We start from the raw sequence: 25,851 nt of genomic DNA, 5'->3' as shown, positions 1-25,851 counted from the left end.
ATCATCCATCCATCCATCATCCATCCATCCATTATCCATCCATCCATCCATCCATCCATCCATCCATCCATCCATCCATCCATCCATCCCAAACCCTGCTATGTGGATCCTGATGCCAGGGGCAGATCTGTGACTGGGGGCACTCCAAGGCCCTCTTCCCCACCAGGGCTTTGAGATTCCGGAAGCAGAGGATTGATGCCATGACTATCTCAGAAATGCCAAACAAATGTGAAAATTGAGCAAATGATAAAATGTAGATGAATTTTCAGGACCAGAGAGACTGAATAAAAAAAACCCCAAGGCATCAAACTATGCAGTTTATGCACAGAAAAGATATATCTTGACAAGAGCTAATATTTTATGTGGAGCAAATAATTTAGGAGTAACAGACTGCACAGTTAAAAATGTGGTATTAGGAAGAAAGTACCGATTCCCCTTACTTCTCATCTGAGTCCCTGCCCTCAGTGCTGCTGCTTATTCCAACACCCTCCTCTTCTCTGACCTTCTCGTCCCTCCCCACAGGAGCTGCCACGTTGGAATGGGCCTGGGGCTCCAGCTCTCCAATGTGGAGAGGGAGCACCTTCTCTCAAAGTGTGATGGACAATGCTGTGGGTGGACTTTGGATGCAGCAAAGCCCACCCACACAACCCAATCCCCCCATCACACCAGGGGCTGGCCCTGGCCCTGCTCCCTGTGCCAGGGGCTGCTCTCTCAGCAAAGGATCCTCCTCAGCCTGAATGATTTACACTTCTGTGGCTACTGTTCACAGAGACAGCTTGAGACCACCCCAGGGGAAGATGACATGCTGAGGGAGTGTGAAAACAGTGGACACGACGGTGGGACCAGCCAGAGAGGGATGGGGAATTGGGACCCCCAGGTGGTCCCAGGCTCTGCCACGAGTCCACCAGGATATCTTTTACCAGGGTGCCTTAGCAGCTCCCTGTGCTGCCTGTGCCAGACCATCTGTCAGAGCTCCCCATCTCTCCTGGCCACAGCCAGAGATTTGCACAAGCGAGCCCATTTAACTGATGCTGGAATCTTCCTACCTGGTGTGAGGCTGTAAGCCTTATCTGCATTTAGGAATTGTCCTAAGCCAGCAGATCTCCTGCATATCTGCTCTTTGAAAGCCCACTCTGAGGAGCTCTGGCAGGAGGGCCACATAAAGGGAAAGCCCCACAGCTCCAGCCCACAGATAAAGCTCTGCACCATACAAGACATTTTGATATTTTATGCCAGCATTTGGCATTGCTCCAGAAGAGCTCTGAGTTATCTTAAGCTTCATAAATGTGGAGCTAAAGCATTAGCAAGGGAATTGCTCCTAAGTCAAGGGTTAGAGGCGCACAGCAAAATGGGTGCTTAGGGGGTGCTCTCCCCCTGGCTTTGGGGGATAAATCCGTATTTACATCCCCCCCTGCCCACCCTGGGCAAACTGTGATGCTTCCCAATGCTAAGCTGAAGGGCTTTACTAAAACACTGCAGCAAAATGATTCCTCCTGGCTACTAAGTACATAAAAGCATCAAAAAGTAAAAATGTATTCTACACTACGGTGATTAATTAGGATGATGGATGAGGACAAAAATCTGCCTCCTTTGCACAGATGCAGGAACTGGTCTGAGTGGAGGAACCCAGGGAGGTCAGAACATGGGGGTCACGCTCGTGCACTGCAAAGAACGGCAGGACACCACCGTGGCCACCAAAACCGTGCCAGAGGCTCTTTGCCCACGCTGCCATGGGCAAGGCAATCGTTTCCACATCCCTGCCCACCCTGGGCTGCCCATTTTGCAGGAGCGGATGGGAGCTGAGGAGCTAAAATAGATGGTCTTGAAATAATCTTGAAGGAGAGAATCAAGGCAGCTGCTCAAAGGCTTGTGCCAGCCTGGAGCTGAATCTCGCTCCAGGAAAGGTGCTGCAGCAAAGGGGACCCTGCGTCTGATCAGGGAGCTCAGTCAAGAGCTGGAGCATTGAAACAGCGACAGCAAAGGAACTGGGAAACAGAAAACAGGAAACAGAAAATGGCTTCTAAACAGTGGAAATGTTCCGCTATGGAGGAGGATGGGGCCTGGAAAGGGAGGATTAGCCAGCTATAAATACAAGCAGTGCTGAGTTAAAAGGCTAATTAGAATAGCAAAAAGAAATACAGCAGTACATTTCAGAGATGATTCTGACTAACAAAGAATTTTTCAAATCTGTTTGCAGAAGTGAATATGAAAGAGAAAATTGGATTCCTATGAAATGATTTCAAAAATTGGAGAAGGCAAAAGGTAATGGCAGATCTCTTCAACAGCCACTCAGGCTCCTGACATCTTCATCTGCTGCAAAGGCAAAGAGAAAGGCAACAGGTCTCAGTTTTCATGTCTCAGGAAGAAAAAAAAGCTGGTGACAAAGAATGGTTTGTGCAGAGATGGGGCACAAAATTTGATGCCAGATATTCTCCCTAAGGCAGCCTGGAAAGAAGTGATGACCAGTCTAACTGCTTCAGGCTGAACCCCAGAGGCTGCAGCTCTCCCCTCCCCAAGGGCTGGGAACTGTGTGGCCCTGTGACAAAACACATGGAGGGGACATCGCCACCCACCACAGCCCTTACTGGCCACGGCCAGGGAGGGTCATGAGGCCTGAGGGCACCCTGGCTTCAGATCATGGGAGCCAGGCTCTGGGGTTTGCAGAGCAAACCCCACTCTGTGGCAGCAAACCACTGAGCCCTCGGTGATTAATCACCTACAGCCTCAGCATATGCCAGAAATGGCTTTAGCTTCCCCCAAAAGCTGGAACAGATGGTCCTCAAGTTCTTAACCCAATAAATGTATACAGACACACAGAGAAACATGTACATACATATAGATAGATATAAATACACCCGCTGCTTTGACACCCTCTGTCCCATCTCATCCTGCAGACACGCACGGCTGGGCCGAGCCGCGCGTTCCCCAGCCGCGCTCAGCCTGCTCTCCTCCCGTGACAGACGGATTTAATGCTCCACTTTTCCCGAGTTCTGGGACACAGGAACATTCCAACACTAAAAGAGCTTGGGCCCAGCCTGAGAGAGAGCTTGTCCCACACATCTGCTGGCCAGAAGCAGCATGAAAAAAGGGGACTGTCACCAGAACAAAGGCTAGTTTGGATTCACATCCTTCCTCTGGGCTCTCAGTGTTTGGGTTCAGTGAGGGGGTTTCATCGGAGACCTTCGTAGCTGGAGGAGAGGGACTGACATCACCAGAGCTCAGGGCAAGGTAAACAGCTGAGGATAAATGGGATGACTTTTATTCTTCATCTGTTCATGACAGCACTGGTGGCTGCTGTGACCAGAGCCACAGGTCACAATGACATCAGGCCATTAATAGGACAAAGAGTGACAACTGGGATGATTCAAGAAGCAGGGATGGGGCAGGGGGGAAGAGGTGCTCAGGAAGAGTAGACAAAGAGTGCTGCTGTCTCCTCCCTGGCAGACAGCACGAGCTGGCTCTCTGTGAACCTGTCTGGGGCAGTGGGCAAACAGGGACAGCACAGGTTGTGGAAATGGCTGCTGGCTGATAACTCTGAAATTAAACTATTTGCATTGCCTAGTATATCCTAACAGCAGCTACAATACCTTTGCTCTTCTCCAAAGATGCTGAGTGGCTTTATGAGCATTAATTAACTCAGACTCACACAACAAGCCTGTGGGACAGGCACAATTAGATCTGTGGAGAAGCAAGTCCATAGCTGCAGGTCCCACAGCCTGGCAGTGTGCAGGGGGGGCCCTACAGGACTGGCTCCCTCCCCCGGGTGTGATTATAGCCCAGGAGATCCCACTCCCAGGACTCCACACTAATTAACCATCCCATCCCCCTGTGCACTCACACCCGTATTTAACATGACTTCCTAGAACAGACAAAAGCCAAAACTATGACTAGTTTTGCTAATAAACAGCCACCAGCAGAAGCCCTTCATCCTGGCCAGAGCCAGAAGAGTCCATCTGTCCTCATCCCATGACCCTCCATTTCTCTGTTCCCACCAACACACCCACCCTGTGTGGCCCACATCAATCTGCTCTCACACCTGGAGTGCTGGGCACGAGGCAGCCCTGGAGGTACGGGACACAGCATGCAGCTCCCAGACACTCCATGGGCTTGGTTCTGTGTGGCTCTGTGTCCCTGTCCTCTCCCCATTCAGTACAGTGCCTGCACCCCAGAGAGCGCTCCCTGGGATGTGAAGCAAGGGAAGGAAAAACAGAAAAATCCACAGACACACACCTAAATAAAATATTTTAAAGTGAATTTCCCATGAGGTGTCAGCAGCTCTTTAATATTGTGCTGCTTTTCCTGGCCAATCATGTTGTCACTCCAGCTGGTGGGAGAGTGATTGCCAGCTGCCTATGGGGAAAGGATGACAGGAGTGTCTCCTCTTGCCTGGGAGAACTGCGCTGGCTCATCCTCCTGCACCACTCTTGACACCACAAACAAATGGCTTCTTGCAGCAGGAGCAGAGAGGCAGCAAGAGGGTCAGCAGACACATGGGCCACCATGGACCCCTGCCCTATCCCAAACAGGGAATGGAGTGGCAGGTCCCCAGCACGAGGTACACGGGGTTTTGCTCAGGAATGAGGAGCTTTGCTGGTCTCACAGGAGTGGAACAGAATGGAGCCTTTTGCATTCACTCAGCCCTGATCCACTGGCCAACTGGGCCACTGCCCTAGGCCTGGAGATCTTGCTCTCCGCTCTCCCTCCAGCAGCCACTGGGATGCAAAGCCATACAGCTTTATCCTTTGCCAGCCCTCACTGTGTGCTTGGCTGTCCTGGTCCTCAGGCTGAGGGCATTTAAGACTGGAGAAATACTGGAGGAGTTAGGGAGCAATACTGTCCTGTGTCCCTGACCCACGGTCCCCGTGGGATGGCATGACCCTGGGCTAGCTGCCCTGCCCTCTCCACTGCTCCAGTCACTGCTGCCACCCCAGAGGCAGAGGCTGTGGTATGGAGTGGGGACAGCTGCTGTGAATGTCCCTGCAACAGCGAGTGTCACCTCCACCGCACACAAGAGCTCTGTGTGCCCCGTGGCAAAGCCAATGCAGCTGAGCTGCACAAACTCACCAGGTCAAAGCTGGCCAGCTGCAACTTGCAGCTTCTGTGAACGGAGAAGAAATAGTTATCTCCCCGAATTACAAGTTAAATGCCAAATAAATGCCTGTCCACTACGGTAATTGCAATATCACTGGGTGATTAATGTCTGCTCTGCGCTCCGAGAACCTGCAGCACATCTGCAAACCACAGTAACCTGCACCCCAGTGCCCCAGCTGCAGGCAGCCCTTCTGTCCCTGGCTCGTGCTGGGCCAGAGCACGGCTGCAGTGGGCCCTGGCTGACAGAGCTGCTCTGCACCCTTGCCAGGAGCCCTGGCTATGCCCAGCTCACAGCCCAGCCCCAGGGGCAGCTCTGTGTCCCCAGGGTGCACAGGGCCTGGGCTCGTCCTGTCCCACAGGCTCCTGGAAACTGCTCTTGCCCAGCCAAGTGACCCATCACAGCGCTGATCAGTGCCAGGCTGAACATGGACATCGGTCCTCCAGCTGATCTCGGGTCCCAGTGGCAACTCTGCACTCCTCCCAGGGGTTCCTGTGAACTTGCCATTGTCACTTGTACCCCCCAGTACAGCGTGGGAAGGGGGTCTGGCACCACCCCAGGCAGCCACAGGGCCAGCTGCAGGCAGCCAGGGCTGCACATCCTTGGCTGCTGCCACTCCTGAGGGGCACTCACTGGGGACAGGCTTTTAGGTTTAGCCTTATATGTATAGGAGGGTCTCAAAGAGTGACATTTGTTAACCACAGTTTAGAAAACAACAAAAGGAAATTCTAGAGAAAAGCTCAGCATTTAGTCTCACCCCCACCCCCATTTTTTTTCCTTATTCAAAAGAAATAATCTTTTAAGCATTAAAAAACTCCCCAGTGCTGCTGATACAAAATGCAGTGTAACCTTGAATTATATGTAGCAGGGCTGGCTTTCATTATTTATTAGCAAGATCAATTAGAATATTCTGTTTGCAGAAGAATATAATCCAATATGTACTTCAAGCACTAACAGCTAAATATATGCTTATTTAAAAATCAATCTAAAAGTCAAGGTTTCCTTTGTAAATCCTTACTACAGATTGAAAAAAAAAGCTTTGAGTGTTACCACCTGCTGAATGCTGTAGTCTCAAGGAGACAGTTATACATTTTAAAACATCTCAAATGGGAATTGATTGTAACAGGCAAACAATTGCTGAGCCCCCAGCACGGAGGGCTCACGGCCTGGTGACAGAAGAGGAGCTGAGCACCGCGGGACCACAGCCCAGACACCTGCACAGGGGAGTGGGAAGGAGCCCCCGAGCCGGGCAGTGACAGCCAGCACGGCCAGGAGGGGCACCAGGACGGGCACCAGGAGCGTGCCAGCCGTGCTGAGTGACTCACACCGACTCACAGCATCCCAGCACAGACTTGTTTTCCACTGCCTTCCCCGGGCTGACGTGGAGCCAAGGCATCCGCCTGCCAGCCCAGCTCAGGATCCGCAGTGTCCTCGTCTTTCTCCCCCGAATCACAGGTTTCTAAGATTAATTGTCATGTATAATTTATTGACCTCAGCCACGACCTTGGCCCAGCGTGGTTTCCTTTCTCTGCACTGTGGAGATGGCAGCAGCAGGCTCTGGCAGGGCACGGGAGCAGCAGCAGCACAGGGTGGGCAGTTCTCCTGGCACAGATGCACCGAGGGGCTGCCCCACAGCCCTGGGGATGCCCCAGCCCCTCTGTTTCTACTCCATCCCCACCCTGCAGAGCCCTTTTCCTGCTTTAATCTCCCCCCTGCTGCCAGCGGGCGCAGGCTGCTCAGCCAGCTTCCCTCTTCTCCTTCTTCCTTAAGCTCTTTCTCTTTCGTCTTCCATTTTTAAATCTTATCTCCAGGTAAAGAGGGTATTTGATGGGATCAAAAAGTGACCTTTAACAAGGGTAGCAGAGCTTCAAACAATATCCCTGCAAGTTCATGCACACTCAAGTGTTAAAGGGAACAGCTCTCTGATCTCCTGTTCCTCAGTGGAAAAGTAGTTTCACAAAGATTTCTGCCAAAAGCTGGTGCAGCAGACTGAGGAAACTTCTTAAAACCCGGCACCTAGAACTTGGCACAGGCTGTCTTTAGCTTCTGATAAACCAACCCTTCAAAATTTTTCAGTCTCAGCCTTTGCCAGCAAGCGCTCCAGCCACACCACCCTGCACCTGGGTGGAAGGAGGGTTGGAACCGGATGATCTTCAATGTTCTTTCCAACCCAAATCATTCTGTGAATCTCTGGAGTGTCTGTTTCTCTGTTCAACTTCCCTATCTCTTGCCAGTTTCCTGGGTCTGACAGATTCCTGACTATCCCCCATCTTTCACTCAGCTGAATAAAATCCCTGAAATGCCTCTTAGGTAAAGCATCCGAGCTGTGGAGGGAGGTCAGACAGAAGCAATCAGAGGGATCAGACTGTGATTAGTGGCCTGAAAATAAGCCCAACAAAGCAGAGTGGACTGACACCCCGAGGCTTCCCAAGGCCTCCTCAGTAGCACCAGGTCCTGCTCCAGCCTGAGGTCCTCCCGGCCATGCTGGGAGAGATGCAGGGAGGGACCAGCAGCATGAGCTGGTGGGTGGCATATCCCTTCCTGAGAAAACCAGGCTCTTTGATCTACGAGCCAGGGGTCACTCCAGCCTTGGTTGAGACTGAGACCTACAGACCTCCCCTAAGCACCTTGCGGGTAAATTCCAAGCGGGAAAACACCAGCCAGAGCAAAGGGATGATGTCGGTACATAACAGTTTGCTTCCTGAGCTTCCACTGTGCCATGAGGTCAATGTGCTGCTGTGCTGTGTCCCCCTGGGACCTTGGCAGAGCAGAAGGGAGTGGGGGGGACACAGGCCATGCAGTGCCTGGTCAGGACAGTCCCAGAGCCAGCACTGGCGGTGATGCCGCCAGGAGGGCAAGGGGACACAGGTGGGGTCCCCCATCTGTATTGGAGCTCGCTGGTGCCTCCGCAAGTTGCAGGGTGCCCGGAGCCAAGTGGACAGACGGGAAGGGTGGCAGGCAGTGACAGCAGCGTTCATCCTGTCCGTGGCACCGGGCAAAGCCTGCGCTGCCCAGCGCCGCTGACGGGAACCGGGCACGGCTCCTCTCCGGCCTGCTCGGCACAGCCAGCACCAGCGGCTCTGCTGGCCACCAGCGGGTCCCCTCCCTGTCCCCTGCTGCCCACCGTGCTCCCTGGGGAGGCTCTGGGTGCTCCCGGATGGGATGGAGCTGCCCACAGACACATCCCTACAGCACCCACCCCCGCAGGCCAGCGGCCAAGGGGTTAAAGTGCCTTGTTACTGCTCCTGCAGCCGGCTTCACTTTATTTGCAGCTGGAATTCCCCAGGAGCCTGGGCTTTTACTAGTGGCTCTGCTGTAGAACCATGTCATTATAGATTGCAAGTTCCTTAAAGGTCAGATAACACGACACAATTGAATCATATTAGTGAGCATAGCGAGCTGATATTTTCCTAGGAAAACCCATAAAGCAGATTGTTTGCTGCAGAGAAACACGCTGTTGTATAGCAAAGCCGGTGTAATCGTCTGCACAAACAAACAAGTGGTTTATGAGAAAACCCTCCCGTGCTGCAGATGCTCGGGGTGGGAGCCAGCAGGACCAAGAGCTGGGCACCTCAGGCAGGCTGGACTTCAGCTGGGGTTACAGACTGAAATGCATCGCAGAACACAAGCAGGGAAATAAACAATTTCCAAGTGTATTGTTGAGAGACAAATGCTCGATACTTCGTTTAATGTCTGGATGCACGCAGTGGTTAATCCAAGACAGTGCTATTAAAGAAACGCAGAATTGATTGTGAGGATGATTGAAGATTTCTGAAGAGCACAATTTCCAAGGCCATCATGACCCCGCCTTTTTTTTTTTTTTTTTCTCTAATTTGCCTGTAATCTATTTGGACAAATCCTTTTATCATATTTATTTCCTTTCCAAGTTCCAACAGCGTGATTAATTACAGAACTTTGCAGTCCTACTTACCCCACTGCATGCTCTAATTTTGCTTCCTTTTAAAATGGTTTTCCATCCCTAAGAGACACCTTTCCTTGTTCAGCTCCTTTACTTTGTCCCTCTGAAACCTGCCATCACTAACCCATCCTGCCTGAATCTGCAGTTCCATCTGGAGGCAGCCAACACCAGTGGCCACCCGTGTTCTGCTGCAGAGGGGCGTGGGCCTTTCTGTGGGGGGAGGAAAGGCACAAACCTCTTTTTCCAAAATTTGGGTGCTTGCCAGACCCTGGGGTCTGCAGCCCCTCTGCCAGCCTGGAAATTCTCATTTGGTTCTAGATTTTACTTCAGAATGAAAAAGCAACTGGTATCAGCACAACTGCTTTAACCTTCCCCAGTCACAGAAAGAGGAAGAAAAGTAATTTTAAAAAAAAATTTGAATACACAAAGCCACATCTCCTCTCATCGACCTTCAATAGCTGCATTAGCTGTCTAGGACAGCAGAGCAGGAACACCACCGGCTCCCACGCCCACCTGTGTCAGCTCTCCTCCGCCGTGTTTCATCACGTCCCAGCCCCAACTGTGGTGAAACACAGGCAAAAAAGCAATTAGATTTAAATCTCCTTTCCTCTTTCTATCTTGCTTTTTCTTTCCTCCACTTAGATGCTCCTCAGCGCACTAATAGGATTTGTGTTTAGCACAGTGCGAAACGAATGATTTATGGCTCTGTCCACACTACACGTTCCCAATGCCGCTGCAGCCCCCTGAAAGGGCACTCCAAGAGTGGCCAGACGAGAGTGTTCTGGCACTCTGTGTAATTCTTTGTACACACTGCCCACATGATCACTGCTTTCTGGCTCTCACGGTGCCTCTGTGCTTTCCTCACCCTGCACTTGACTCTGCTTAGGCAGGAAATGGGACAAAGACCCTTGACCAGCTTCAGGCCCTGCTGCCACACACCAGCCATGCTGCTTCCACAAACTGATCTGCTGGTTTAATTAATGTTTCAGCTCAGATTGACTTGTGCTTCATCTGAGCCAAACAGGGGCTCTGTCCCTGCATTTCACTGCCAACAGGTAACGCAAAGGCCATGTGAGAACTGGCCCAAAGCTCAGGAATGGTCAGGAGCACGGCACATTGAAGGCTGCAGTGACTCAGGTGCCAAAGTCCTACTGAAAGTCTCTGGGACCGGTCAGATTTTCTGGTGGCTCTGAATGTGGCTCTGTCAGCGCAGCTCCTGCAGCTCTGCACCAGCAATGCCCTTCATTAATTCCTAATGCTGCCCCAAGTACATCTCATGTCCTCCAGGGTTTGGCAGGCCCTGCGAGCTGGGGCACAGAGCACAGCTCCCTACCTTCCTTCCACATATAACAAGAAGCCAAATGAAATAATGAAAGAAACTCATTTTAATGCCACAGAGGGAATTGTTTTATTGCTAAAGCAGCAAATAGAACTAATTGAATCCACTGGAAAAAAAAGAAAAAAAAAAAAAGAAGCAAAGGAATGGAAAAGATAGGTGTGGAGCACAGACAAAAAGGGTGAGCTGGAGCCTGAATATTCATGGACCTAGAAACCGCAAATCCTTGAATGCAAAATGTCTTCATAACTGATCATACTGCCAATGGCAATGCTTGCACAGCTCGGAGACAGGCTTGGAATGTTTGCATTTACAAGATTTTTTTTAAGTAATATTACGGAACTAATTCTCTGGTTCATTAAGCTGCTCTGCACCTCCCTGGTAAAAGAGAACATCCTGGGAATGAGCAGCAGGACTGGCACAGGTTCCCAGCGGTGCTGAGCGCAGGACAGCCGGCAGCACACAGCCTTGGGACAGCTGTGGTGTCCCCAGCTGCCTGCCTGCTGTGGGGGCCAGCAGGACAGCTCTGACCCTGCCACAGGCTGAGCATGGGACTGCGTGGCTGGGCTGCCAAGCTGGGGCTCTTCACCCCAAATCACCTCCCCTTTCACCTGCTGGCTACACCTGCCACAAGCTTTTCAGCTCAGTTTTCATTGATTCAATTTTCAGTGGCAACATATATATTAATACGGGGGTTACATTTTAATTAAGGCAGCACTCATGTTCTACATTACAATACTAAGTCATCCAGCAAGGAGCACCAAGGATATAAATCCCATTAATGAAGAAGGAGATATGTAACCTGCACTGTAGGCTCCAGCACAGAGGCACCAGTGCAAGATGACTCTCATATGAAGTGCAGGGTGAGAAAGCTGGATTAGAAATGCAGTTTATACTCCAAGGGATACAATGCTCATCTGGCAGCACAAGCCCTGAATCTGCACCTCAAAGGCACCCAAAACACCAGTCCTACCTCAATCTATTTTCCCCACCCCAAGAGAGAGCCCAAGGCACAGCACAGCTGCTGGGTGTGCTGGGGGGCACACAGTGCCTGGGTCCCTCCTGGACACTGCCAGCCACGTGTGGGAGGGGAAGGGCTGCAGCTGAGACCCTCCCCAACAACAGCAGCAGTGCTGCAGGATGAGGGTGTCTCCCCAGCCTTAGGGTAACTGGGGGCTCAGCTCTCCACAGGCTAACTGGAAGACAGAGGCACAGGTGAAATCCACCTCTCTGCAGAGCCCTCCCTTCCTCCCAGCATCCCAAATCCTTACCCTCTGGGCACAGCAAAGAGCTTCAGGCTCACCTCTGCCTGCAACACACTCCAAGCATTAGAAAAAGTTAATAGGGGTCATGGGGGGAGCCACACTGGGCAGTGCCATGCCAGAGCAGCCCGGGGAGGCACCCTGAACTGGGCAGCAGGAGACAGACCCACCACGGTGCCGTGGGGCCAGAGCCCTGCTCGTGCAGCCATCACCTGCTGACAGCCAGCAGCTCTGAACTTACACGCTAATAAACAAGCTCCTTCCACAGCCTGCCCATGGGAAAGCACTTCTTCACCACTGCCTAATGCAAAAAAATGGCTGAGGAGTTCCTGATAAGGTTTTCCAAAGGAACCCATCCGCAGCAGAGACATGGATCGCCTCCCACTGAGACAGCCATATCCCAGGATGAGAGTGCTTCAGAGTATTATGTGGGAACACAGTAATAATAAAACACCTTGTTGTAACTTTAGCAGCAGTGGCTCTAGCAGAAAAGCCTGTAATGATCTAATAACACATTTCCCTTGCTGCCACACCAGCCTTGTGAAATCCGGGGTAGTTTAAGCCATAAATCCATCCCAGCTCTTCCTTTGTGATTAATTGTTAGGCTATTTGTGTCACACGTTTCACATACCAAATAGACTCAAATTTCATGGTGGACTAGACTGCAGAAATGCTTCTTTTAATCTTTTTTAATTTTAAAGTGGTACCAAACTTTAATATTTTCTAATAGAGTGTGTATTTTACTCACATCTAATAGTATCACTACAATTTAGGAGCAATAAAAGTCAAGCTCCCGTCTGTACAATAAGCTTGCAGCTCTATTTCCAAAGTTCAATCAGTTAACCTAGGAGAGCAATAACTTCCCTACGATGAGTAACGGTGCGGAATAATATTTAGATAGAGATAAACCCTTTTTGCATAGGAAATTGCATTATGATTTGCTGGGTCTATGAAATTCTCAGCAAGATGCTTTAGTTTACCAATGAAGTTGTTGCCTCAGGCATTTTTCCACACTGTTTCAATTTTTAGAGGGGTTCTAGATGATTTTGAGCTGAGTAAGGAGCCGTTATCATTCCAGATCCCAGCACGTGCAACAGAACCAGCAACAGAGCTGCTGGAGCTTCTTCCCCACACTGGCAGTGCAGGATGAGCAGCCCAAACAGCAGCTGCCCCATCTCAGGGGCTGTGCAGCCCTGGGGTCTGTGCCCAGCCCCAGCTCCTGGGGTCACGCACAGGTTTAGCACCGTGGCTGCAGCGGGCGCCTGGCTGCCCTGGATCGTGCTCATTTGGCCAGACACCCATTTCTCTGGGGGAGCCATTAACAAAGACCCAGAGCAGGAACACTGCTGTGTGCCATCCCTTTGCAGCCAGGCCCTGGCAGATGTTACATCCTCCTTTCGGTGGCACAGCTCAGCACCAGCACCACCTGTGGCCCCAACATCCTCCCTCATGCTGCAAAATCACCACCCTCACCACATGGCCCGGTGCTCCAGAGCCCCTCTAGTTGGATTTGCCTTTCTGTGCAAGGCGAACAGCTCACGTAAAGGAGGCAAAGCCCTTTCCCAGGGTACCCAGAGCCCTTTCCTGATGTACCAGTGTCCCCCAGTGCACCCTCTGGCTCTGCAGGCCCCAGTGCCACAGAGCACAAAGCAGAGGTGGTGACTGGTAATTCAGGAATTAGAAGGGTACAAATAAAGAGTCCTAAAATGAGCTTGAAAACGGTGAATGCTGACAGGGCAGGGCAGTGGCGCTGTGGGATCGATGCTGGCGCTCCCCAAGGAACAGACAAGGAGGGATGAACCAAGAGCCAGCTAAAGACCTCCAGCAGCAATGACTTTAGGATCCATGGTCTGCCACCAGCATTTCTCGAGTCAGCACTTTGGATGGAAAACAGTTGCTTTGCTGTTGAACGGGCAGGACCAGAGCTGAGTAACTGATGGTCTGTCACCTGCACAGGTGACACAGCACCTTCCACCCAGGGCTGAGCTGGGAAGAGACCCCTTCCCACATGTCTGGGGCTCAGGGGTGGGCAGCAGCTGAGCTTCCTGGGGCACAGAAGCACCTGGAGGAGCCTCAAAGCCCCTGGGGCTGGTGCACCCCCCATGCTGGCTCCACACAGGCTGAGGGGGTTTGTGTTCCCCAGAGCTGCGGCTGTGGGATGCAGGCAGGGTTTAACACCCAGCCCTGATGCTGGCTTCCCACGAGTGTGCTCATGGCTCTGCTTAATCACATCAGTGTCCACCAAGAGCAAACACAGAAAGGGCAGAGCTGGGCTGAAATAAAGTTATTTGCAGATGTGGATGAACACTAATACTAAATATATCACTGCACCCATCTCAATGCAAGATGAAAGGAAATACACTCTAAAACAAAGGAGAACCGCAGATCTGGGCTATCACAGCATCGCTCTGCTCGGATCCAAAATGATTACCGCTAATAAAGGAGAGGGCCAAGTCCAGCCCAGCCTGACTCTGAAGAGAAGGAAAATCAGATTCTGGCTTGAAATGTGTTACAGCAATCTCTGTAATACAAAATAAAGTCTGGCAGATGGAGTTATTTTTATCCAAAGCTAGTTCTGTTTAGTAGGTCGGTGGCTATAACTGATGTCCCTTTGCTATTTCCTCTTCCCCCAGGACCCCCTGCCTCAGTTTCTCCAGTCACTGACAAGATTGGAGCAGACAACTCCAGTATATTTTGGGAGGATCCTACTTAGCTGTAAAAATCAATTGTGAATTTTGCATCCACCCCCAGCATTTGGCCTGTTTATATTGCCAAATATATTCTGTAAAGAAGTACTGTACTTCACAGGAGAGCTTGTCAAGGTAAATACCTTCATTTACATAAAATGTGACTAGCAATTGAAATGTTAAAGCCATAAAGAGCAAGTTTATGATCCATCCTTGATGCCTGGATGTATAATATGACAAGGAGGGAAATACTGTGCCTTGCAACATTTACTAAATTGGTGTGTTGACACTGGGGAGGGAAACGGGAGACTGAAAAAAAAAAAAGGTTGGAGGGTTTTTTTGAGGGCTGTTTTTTGGCTTTTTTCCTCTTCCTTTTCATAAGTATGAATCTTTTTCCCAGCCTTCTACACTCAGCTTTCAACACTCTCCTTCAGCTTGGAAACTGCAGCTACCTAAACAACAAACGGAGGGAGCAGCTCCCATGTGCCATCATGGAGCAGTGTCGGGGCAGCAGCTTGGCCATGGCCAGGGAGAGGAGCTGCTCTTGGCAGGGTCAGGGCCAATCCTGCCCAGCCACTCCCCCCACGCCCTCGACAGGTACTTTTGATCTAAACAGGAATTTCTCACTGTGATTGAGCAGACTCTTGTAATTCTGGGGTTTCCTTTAAGCTTTTTCAAATATAGGGGAAACCAATTTAAACCTCACACACCCCTAAATAATACTTATTTAAAAGTGGATTAAAAGGCTAAAATGAACTGCTGCTCACATGCACACGACAGTGAAATTACAATATCCACACTGGATGCTCTGGAAAGTTTGATCATGCAGGTTCCTCACCTGGACTCCACACAAATGTTTCAGCCATTCATTCATGCTCATACCCTCACACCCTTTGCAATTCATTGAAAGCACTTCAAGCAGAAATCATTTGAAAGAAATTACCTCTGTGTATCACACTCCGGCAGTGAAAAATGTCCCACATGAACCAGCCCAGCCCCCAAAGCAATAAAATTTTTGCTGAAGTGCATGAAATAATGACTCAGAGAAAAGGAGTCCCCATGACAAGAAGAGGTAAAAGAAACCCATGAAAAGAATAAGACTCTGACCTTTGTCGATACAAGGTGTCACAAATTTTTGTTGGAATTTTGACTCTGAAAATCTAAAGCCTTTGCTCATAGCTTTCTTTGAGAAGCTGTTGTTCCTTCTCTGCCAGTCTGGGCTCAGAGCAGAGTGAGCCTTGCTAAGCCAGGGAGCAAGAAGGGGTCAGGTGCATCATTTAAAGCAGAGAACGCGACCACCCAACACTTCCCCTTTTGCTTCTCCAAGGGGCTGTGTTTCCCCAGGCCTATTTCTGAGTTTTCTGTAACTCTACATGCACGAGTAGTACTGCACTCACAAAGAGTGCAAAGCTCACAAACTTTGACATCACAGATAACACTTAAACCGTTAGTAGCAAAGCACCAGAGTGTTTACAAAGTGGGTTATTGAGCAAAATCCTAGAGAAAGGATGTTCTTGAGACTACAGTGCAACAGTTCCATGATTTCAGGGCGGGTGAAGTTTCCTACATGCTCCAAGGCATGTTCCAACAGTCATTGGAAGAGGTGTCCCCAACCTGTGTGACTGGTGTGCACAGCCCTGTGCCCACAGCCCTCCCAAGGGAGCTGCTCCTGTTCACAGGCTCCCCACACACGCTAGGATCAGAGTGGGAACAGGGCAGAACCCCAGCTGGCCGTGGTGGTGGGATGTCACCCTGGTCACTCCACCCGTCTGAGGGAATGGGGCCGGACACCTCCCGGCCAAGGCAGAGGGGAGCCGGTGCCTGGCAGCTGCCAAGGGGCACAGAGAGCACCCTGCTGCCTCCCTGTCTTGCTCCCACCTTTCTCTCAGCGCTTTGTGCCCTCAGTCAACTACAAATACGTTTCACATGGAGCCAGAAGCAGTGACAAGCCCTGCGGGAGCAGGTGCTCCGGAGCCCTCCTGCCAGCGTTGGCCCCGGCTCTTCTCTCACTCTCTTTGCAGGAAGAGCCAGAGCAGCACATCGGGGCTGCAGGTGCTGAGAGCAGCTGCCATTCCCATGGCTACAACTGAGCAGCATGTGGATAACCATCATCAGGTGATAAAACACTGCAAATAGACACAATTCATTCCTTCATCCCATTCCTGGAGCTAAAACCGAGCAGAAAGGAGGGAGACAACTGCTGCCCAGTAAGGGTGCAGGGTCAGTACCCCTGGCCCAGCACACAAGGCAGCAGAACCCCAGCTCTGGCACACAACAGATTCACTGCAGTAGCTGCAGATGCAGAAGAAAATCCACACCTGCTGCTGGAATGGCCTCTCATCAGTCCCCAGATGGGTGAACCACTGGGTCCAACCAGCACAAAACCTGACCCCTGCTCACAGTCCCCAGCCCAGAGCCGACCCAGGTGTCAGCAAAGTCCAATACACTGGATCCACAGAGGAAAGAGGCAGCTGAGTCACTACATTTCAGCAAAAGCCAACTCACAGCAGGGCCCAGAAACAAAATCAATATACTTTCCCTAAGTTACCAGAAGTGCAGTGGGTACAATACTCTGGGAAGGCTTTTTGCAGAGAAACACAGCAGTTCCCAGGATCTGCAGCAGTGCCTGTGGGCAACAGCAGACCCCAATCCATCCACCCATTGTAGGTGTTCCCACAGTGCCGTCAGCACAGGCTCACAGCTCTGATGGAAAGGGTTTGATTTCCTGAATGCCCTGAGCCGATGAGAACTGCACAGGCATTACCCAGCAACACAATTACAGCTCACAGCGAGGTACAGCCCACAGCAAGGTGACACAATGTGGGATGAGGCTGAAATGGCCCCAGGCTATTGTTCCCCAACAGCTGTTAGGGGATGCTGAAAAAGGTCCCCCTCCACATCCCTGGACACAATTCCTGCCAGCAGCCAAAGCATCTTGCTGACAGCAAAAGCCAGGTGCTCCAAGGCTGGATCATCCCTGGGCACGCAGGGGTGGCCCCACTGCCCCAGTCACCAGGTAGCACAGGCAGGAAGGTGAGATGGCCCCACGGCAGAAATAACAGCACACAACAGCCAGCTCCCCACACAGACCAAGTCAGTGGCACAGGGATGTGACTGCGAGGACCAGCTCCAGAGCCACAGCCACGGCTCCACGGAACCGCTGACTCGTGAGCACGTGTTTATTACCGAGAGAAGAGCTCCCTGTCATGGCATTATTCATTATCTGTACGAGGGCAGCAGCTCACCAAATAACACACAGGCCTGACTGCTCGGGAGAACACTCCAAAAAACCCAGACAGGCGGTGCAAATAGCATTAGACATGCAAGCCATTCCACTGCCTGCCATGGTGACTGCTCCTGCAGTGGGGCCACTCCACGCACACAGCTACACCCTGTCCAAGTGCTCAGCACTGGAGGCCCAGGGCAGAGAGGGGAATGTGATCTAATCACAGATATTGCTGCAGCCTCTCCATGAGGGTTCCACTGAGGAGGAAGCAAGGAGTAAAGCAATGTGCACGTACACACAGAATTTAACTCTTCAAATCAGCGAACCTTAAAACTCAATTTCAACTCACCACCATCAGGTATTCTCTTTGTGTTATGTAAATCATATTTGTGTTAAAACTGCAAGTTTGTTTACAAAATACTGCTACAGAAGCCCAGTTTTTCTGCTAAAGGCAGGATGTCAAGATAGCCTTGAAAGCGTAACATGATAGAACTGAACCCCCTCACTGTGCTGAGTCTGCAGGCAGCTGGGAGCACTGGGCTACTCCCCTCGGCTCAGAAAACCTCAGGAGTGCCCCAGTGATGAGGTCTCCTGTGCTGCTCATTTGTACCAGCAGAAAGACACAACTAAAACCCCCCCATGCCGGGGCTCGGAGCTCCCACTCCCTTCACACAGCCACCTGCAGCATTTCTCTTCCAAAATCCCCAGACCAGTTTCCAGCAGCATCTGAGCATCCCGAGGTATCGGCACCTGCACAGGTGACCCCGGTGCACCACCCACAGCGCTGGTGCAGGGCAGTGCCAAACAGGATCCCCCTCCTTCTCCAGTCACACAAAGCCACTGGGACCACACCGACTCCAGGGCTCCCCTGCAGACCCCTGCCCACCTCCCTGGGTCCTCTCCTCTCTGAGAACAAACCAAGGCCTCTAGCACCACAAGGGGACAAACCTGCCCAGGTGCTGGACACTGCAGGCAGTCTGTAGTTCCCATTATCCACAACATCCCTGCACAATTGTGTGCCCTTGATCCACGCCCAGGCAGGGAACTCAGGCGTGTCCCAAATGCTGAGCCTGTGCTTGTAATGAGCATTTGTGGATGTAATCTCCATTCCCCAGCCTCAGAGGCCTCTCTGTCATCCTGCCATCCTTTTTGTGCTCTGAGAAAGGCTCTTGGTGCTTTTCCAAATGCTGGGTAGCTCAGGGCAGAGCTCATGGCATGGGAGATGCCCACTGAGGCATGAGCATCACACTGGAGAGAGCAAATGCCTGCAGTCCAGCCTGGCTGCAGGGGACATGCGGAGATCACTCTGTGCCTGGGCATGAGAGCAGAGGGACACTTGGACACTGGCTAAAAATCAGCAGCAGCTCCTGCAGGAAAGATGGAATATCCTGGGGAAGGAAGGAGCAAGTTAAAGACAACAAAGGAACAGCACAGGAAGATTGGATGTCATTTAAGGAAAGCTGTACCATGGAACTTGTCCTTCAGACAGCCCAGCATGAGGACAGACAGAATCATAAACTACAACCGCAACCACACAAACAATTCTGGCAGTGTAACAGAAACTAACCAAAAGCAATGTTGGCCCAGTTTGCACCAATTTGTATGTGGGAAGACCTCTGTTTGCAACTGCCACATGAAATGAGCTAAAGGCATCAGAGACACCAAACAAACCTTCAGCTTTCCCTACAGGTTCCCAGGAAAAACCAGAGCAGGCAGTGTGGAACTGCCATCCTGGCCCAGCAGCACAGAGCTGGTGTCCCCTGGTCCAGTGTTTGCAGCAACTCCAGCCACTGAGAGAGATCCTGCACCTGACACCCAGAGTGTTTAGGGCTTTTCAGTCTCAAGGCAGCAAAGACACGGGTAATGTGGAGTACACACAAAAAACAGCAATGCCCGGTGCTGTCTCCATTTCACAGGTGGAGAAACCAAGGTGGAGGAGGCATTTCCCTTTCCTCCAGCTCCTCCAGGCTGGGAGATAATCTTGTGACTGAGCAACAAAGCAAGGAACCCTGAAGGTCTGCCATGCCCTTATTTCACTATGTAAGAAAAAGCCTGACCGTGTTAAAAGCTCACTCTGTAATGCAGAAGTCACCATAAGGAAATGCTGGTAAAAACTTCAATAGTTGCTTCTTTGCTCAAAAAAACATTGACAATTCTCTGGATAGGGAAAAAAAATCTCCAATTACTCTACCTGGGACACAACCATGAGCTGTCAGCCTCCCTGGTGCACTCAATCGGGTAATCTCAGAGAAGGTGAGGAAGAAAGAACTGCTGGGATGGACGGCGATCTTTCCCCATTGCGCTTTTGGTTTGTGTTTGTATGGCCAGACCGTGACGACAGCCTGGCACCAGTACAGCACCAGGGAAGTTGTGGCAGCTGCTGAGGCACAGAGCAGCAGCAGCAGTGCCCCTCCAAGGCTGAACACTCCTGGAAGGAGGGGAGGGGAAGCACATGTTTGGGTTGGGCAGGTGTGAAGGTAAGTGCAGGTCAGGCAGCCAGGGCTGCAATGGCACAGAGCACCAAAGCCATTTCTCTATCCTGTACCCAGAGCAGCCGTCCCACAGCCTGCTCTGCCCAGACCCTCACACACCAAGGGTGTCCCAACCTGTTCTCCCACCTCTCCCGCCCCAGCAGCAGAGCTCCCGGGCTTGAAATGAGCTGCACACACCAGAGAGCTGCTGCAGGGATAGAAGATACCAAACTGCAGTCTGCAAATGAAAACCTGTGTGTGCACCTCTTACTCCACGAGAGGAGCTACACCCACTCACTAGCCCTTTTCTAGTAGCATAACTTTAAAGGTGAGCTAGTCAATATATTCAGTGCTTCATCTTCTGCTGCCTGTTTTGAATAAAACCAAACTTTTTTTAAATGCCACTTTCTATCCTCTACTAACCAGTTTTCTAAACTTATTTTTCAAGGTAAGCCTTTCCTCCAGGAAAATTCAGTACAATAAAATACTGTGTCTGAAATTATGTCTATAAACACAATAACCACAGCCATTACTTTAGTTCTTCCCCCCACCCCCATCAGAGCAGCACACCAAAAACGTTCTCAGGGACAACCTCACTTTCTCAGTGCTGATGTCCACTTTCCTGAAATCCCTCCAAAAAGTCCCACAGCATTTCACCAGAGCCAAGTGTATGCCACACCAAGTGTTATGAAAACTTTGCTTCCACAATCCCCACAGTAGACTGCCTGGAGTTTCTCACCTTTAAATACCCCTGACATGCAGACCACGTACTTTATTTTAATAAAGAGTGACCAGATAATCCATGCAGTAACTAGCCTGCTGCCTCTCATTTTTAGCTTCATTTTCAGGGCAACTAGGCAGCTGCCATACTAACCACAACAAGAACTTCACCAGCTCTGCCACAGACCACTATTTATGAAGAACCAGTATGGTTTGCTTTGAACAGTGACCTACAGAGCTACTAAGAATTTTTAAGTTCCTCTGATGTGCTGCATTCTGCTCAGAAATGTTTAAAGAGGGAAAACACTGAGCCATCACAATCCACTGATTTACAAAACATGTTAAGACATTTAACACGTCCTTACTGCAGTCCAATGTTTTCTAATAACCTGGACTTTTAACATAAAATTCCCTTAAAATAGAAACAAATACCGTCAGACAATAGTATTTAGAGACTTTTTCACGAACAGAATTAGATCTTGTCAACAGAAAAAAACTTCCTGATAATGGAACTTGTTGAATAAAGAGTAAACCTTATTTGTGAAGCAAAGCATGTACTGGCATGAAGGCAGCATCCTTTAGCCCTTCAGCCCTAACAGCACCTGGAATAACTTGTGATCTTGTTTATTTCAGTAATTATTCATTACCGACCTATTTAGGTGTATTTTACACCAAGTACAGCTGAACTGCTACGGTCTGCTCACACACTGAGCAAGTAAGAGGGATGTTATTAGAGATTTCCTGCTTTTCCAGCAGAACAGCGCGTTTTCAATCAGCACCGCTGCCAGGCGCGGTCCCCGGCGACCTCCCCCGCCTGCCCCGGCCACGCGGGGGGTTCCGGTCCCACCGCCCCGGTCCCACCGGGGGTACCGGGGGATCCCCGGGAGCACACGGGGGTACCGGGGGATCCCCGGGAGCACACGGGAGCTTCCCCTGCCCCACACCGACACGCATTCCTCCCTCCCCCCGCCGCGGACCGCAGTCCCCCGCCTCACCTGTACCACTCCAGCCCCTTCTCGTAGTTCCTGTCGAAGAAGTGGGGCTCGGTGCCCACGGCCCGCACGTCGGGGTGCGCCCGGATGGCCTCCAGCAGCGCCCGCGTCCCCCCTTTCTTCACCCCGATGATGAGGGCTTGCGGCAGCCGCTTCTCCCCGTAGTCCGGCGTGGTGCTGCTGCCGCCGCCGCGGCTGCCCGGGCTGCCGGCCCGGCTCAGCTCCTCGTCCGTGGTGCTCGACTCCTGCGGGTCCCTCTCGAAGGCTCCGCTCTGTGCCGTGATCACCTCCCCGGGGGCCAGCCGCGTCCGCAGCCAGGTGCCCGCCGCCCCTTCTCGGCTGCCGTTGGAGGCCGGCGGCGGAGCGGCTGAGGCGGCCGGGGCGCCGGGGCTGCCCGGGGGGCTGGCGGAGGAGCGCGGGGCCACCGTGGCGGGGAAGGCGCTGGGGGAACGCGGGGCCCCGGGGGCCGCCGAGCCGGGGAGCGCGGCGGGGGAGCGCAGGGCGGCGGGACCGGTGCCCCCCATCAGGCTGTAGCACAGGTAGGTGAGGCACAGGGAGAGGCTGCACATGCAGAGGAGCTTCCGCGCCGGGGGCCCCTTAGAGCCGCGCCCGCCCGGCACCCCCGGCTGGGCGGGGGGGGACATGGCTGCTGCCCGCTCCTCGCCCCGGGCACCGGGCGCACATGGTGCCAGCCCCCGCCCGGCCGCCCCAGCCGCATGGGGCGCCGCTGCCCGCCCGCCCCGCCGCCGCCGGTGGGGGGGGGCCCCGCATGGCACGGTCGCCGCCGGCCCCCGCCGGGCACCGGGGCGCCCGGGCTCCGCGCCCCGGTGCCACCGGCTCCGCACTGTTGCCGCCCGAGTTCCTGCCGCGAAACTTTGTGCCGGGTGGGAGGCGGGAGCGCGTTCCCGGCGCGGGGAGGGCCCGGCCCGCCCCCGGCCCCGCCGCCGGGAGCGCGGGGGGCGCGCCGGGCCGGGCAGCACCGCGGACAGCGGCGGCGGCCCCGACACCCCGGGCCGGGCAGCCCCGCCTGCCCCAGCCCTGCCCCAGCCCTGCCCCAGCCCTGCCCCAGCCCTGCCCCAGCCCTGCCCCAGCCCTCGGCTGCCCCAGCCCTGCCCCAGCCCTGCCCCAGCCCTGCCCCAGCCCTCGGCTGCCCAGAGGCTCCCGCCGTGCCGCATCCACTCGTGGCAGCGCTCACGGCGCAGGGCCTCAGAAACAGGACCAGAGTCAGCTGTACCCTACGTACAAATCCTCCTTCTTTTCCCCTGCAAAAATCACCGCGCCACAGCTCCTTGGCCCCGTGTTCTGGCCCACTCCCCTCCACCTGCCCCGAAGCCTTTTCTGCCCGCAGCCCGTGGCTCTGTCCAGCTGCTGGGACAGCCCCGCACAGCAGGGCCCAGGCCCCTCGGTCCTGGCCCTATGGGGACAGTAACTTAGGGCAGCCTGCTTTCTCCTTGGATCCTGAGGAGAGGTGGCAGACTGTGGGCAGGGGCAGGCAGGAACTTAATTTGGAGCATGGAGGGTTCATAGTTTAGGTGCGAGGAGCTGCACTAGTAGATGAGGCCAATTACACCCACGCATGATGCTCTTCCAGGAACTCTGTCCCCAACCTTGGTGGAGCAGCCTAGGGCTGACAGCCTCCCTCCTCACAGTTTTCTGGAGCAGCCATCACCTCTTTCAAGCTCCACGTTTTGTCACTTCCCACCTCCAGTTCTCAGGTTTGGCTTTAGGATGTATTTTGTGAGGGGAAGGAATGTATTATTGTCTCTCAGCTTTCTCCTATACCTCGTCGGGGGTGTCCAGGAGTCTCTCCATCATGAGTGTTGCCCTGGGATATTGGGACGTGTCACAGCCCTTGGCATCCTGCCCCACAGCAGAACAGCACCGGCAGTACCATGTACAGACATGAATGGAAGAACACGACCATTTGCTAAAACCCTTAAAGGTGAACAAGCATCAACCTAACCTTGTGCACCTGCACTGCCAGCATTACCTGAGGGCAGCAGATCACAGAAAGAGCCAGCACCTCACCCCAGTAGCAAAAGGTGCAGAGCAGCTATATGTTCACACAAACAAAGGCCAGAGCTGCGCTTCTGAGCCAGCACTGGAAAATGCAGACTGTGTCTCTAGTCTCATGCATCTGTGAATGCTTTGTAACTCATCCTGCCTGTGAGCAGGACGAGTATTTGGTGGCAGTGACACTTCTCCACTCAGCAGTCTGGGGAACTGCTGGGTTGTGCATCCCATCACACAGAGGTGAGGTTGGATGGGAGAGAGCCGGCAGAGCTTCCTTGTGCTCCCCCAGCTGATGAGCCGTGGCCTCGGTTTTACAGGGGAAGCCCATCTCCAAACCTTGTTGTGCCATAGGGAACATAGAACCATGGAATGTTTTAAATTGTAAGAGATTCTTCAAGGTCATAGAGTCCAACCCTTGTCATGGGCAGGGACACCTTCCACCATCCCAGGCTGCTCCAAGCCCCATCCAACCTGGCCTTGGACACTTCTAGGGATGGGGCATAGGTTGCTCTAGGCAATCTGTGCCAGGGCATCCCCACCTTCCCAGGGAAGAATTTCTTCCCAAAATCCAATCTAACCTTGTCCTCTGTAAACGTAAAGCCGCTCTCCCTTGTCCTGTCACTGCTTTCTTTGACCTCCCCTTTCAGCTGACATATGTGTAGAAGCCCTTCTTGTTACTCTGTATGTCCCTTGCCAAGCTTAGCTCCAGCCTTGGCCTTCCAGCTTCCATCCCTACACAACCAGGCAGTTTCCCTATACTTTTCCCATGATACCTCTTCCTGTTTCCATTGCCTGTGCATTTCATTCCTCCCTTCAACGCTGACCAGCAGGTCCCACCTCAGCCATGTCAGACTTCTGCCTTCCTTGCCTGATTTCTTGTGCCTGGGGATCACGAGCTCTAGTGCTCTATGGAAAGTGCCCTTAAAGACCTGCCAGCTCTGCTCTGCTCCATATCCCTGAGGGCAGTTTCCCAGGGGTCATGTTGACTAACTCCTTGAAGAGCTGGCAGTTTGCTTTCCTAACCTTCCTGCCAGCTCCACCACAGCAATGTGCCTTTGGAGTCCCAGCTATGCTTGGTCTCATTGCAAAAGCAACATTTGGAAACAAAAATTAAATGCCAATATTAGGTAGCTACCCAGAGCTGAGGAATGTATTCATAAAAAAAGAGGAAAAGCACCAATGTTTCCCATAATGAACAAAAGCTCAATGCTGCTCTCAACTGGACATGTGTTCTCCCTGTGCAGCGCCAGTTCCGATGGAGATAATTCCTTTATAATATATTTTTTATGGCACACATGAGACCTCTGAAATGCAGTGTCTTGAGTCCTGTAAATCATTTCCTGTAACTTGTGTATTCCTTTTAAACTGCATTACAGTAATGTGAATGTTTGGGGACCAACTCGAGCCGACATAAGCGACACCTCACATCCCCCCACTCCCAGCGCTGCCTTCTGCAGTGTCCCAGCCCAGCGCTGCAGGAGCGGCACAGCTGCCCCAGGCAGCATCTCTTGGCCTCAGGCATCCCTCAGGCACTGCCCAGGAGGAACACAGGGTGTTCCTGGACAGTCTGAGCTGCTGCAAATTCGGAAATCAGGCTTGAACCTTAGGTGAGAATCCCAGTAGGTGCAGTGTGGGTCACACTGCAGGGCTGGGGACAGACGGGCACTCCCAGGAAGCCCTGGCAGAGCAGGTTCACTTGGCTGCTCTGCTTAGCACATACACATGGCCTCTCATATAATTGTTCTGGTATGTGTGGATTTACCTTGAGAGAGAAGAATGCTTCTCAAACATGGAGATACATTAATTCCGAACTGGAGAACCCACTGAAAGCCTGCTGGCAGCCACAAGCCTGCTCTCGAGTTTCGCAGTATCAAAAAACCCTAACCAAACCCAAGCCAAAACCCAAATAGTTTTCAGTTTCAAAAATAAGATAAATCTCAAACTAGACTCTATTTAATGAAGTCACAGTGCTTTGGTCTTTCTGACACTGAGAACACACCCAAACTGCAGTGCTTAGCAGAATTCCCCAGCTTGACATCCCAGTGGCTCCGGTCCCCATGACATGCTGCACAGGAGACTAACAGGATTTACAGCAAACCACACAGAACAGAGAGACAATTTCTTCTTGGGCACCAG

General features: G+C 52.3%; 1 protein-coding gene across 1 annotated transcript in view; it reads right to left on the bottom strand.

Moving 5' to 3' along the window:
* The window catches only part of HS3ST4 (heparan sulfate-glucosamine 3-sulfotransferase 4), a 52,557-nt gene extending 30,211 nt beyond the window's left edge, over positions 1-22,346 (bottom strand). The window contains exon 1 of the mRNA XM_005523232.2: positions 21,706-22,346. Coding sequence (XP_005523289.2) covers positions 21,706-22,346 — 641 coding nt within the window. The remainder of the gene's footprint in view (positions 1-21,705) is intronic.
* Between the last annotated feature and the right edge of the window lie 3,505 nt (positions 22,347-25,851).

The sequence above is a fragment of the Pseudopodoces humilis genome, chromosome 18 (assembly GCF_049639895.1).
Source record: "Pseudopodoces humilis isolate 2021_Gansu_Grassland_sample_001 chromosome 18, ASM4963989v1, whole genome shotgun sequence".
Taxonomy (NCBI): domain Eukaryota; kingdom Metazoa; phylum Chordata; class Aves; order Passeriformes; family Paridae; genus Pseudopodoces; species Pseudopodoces humilis.
This window is presented reverse-complemented; position numbering and strand designations above follow the sequence as displayed.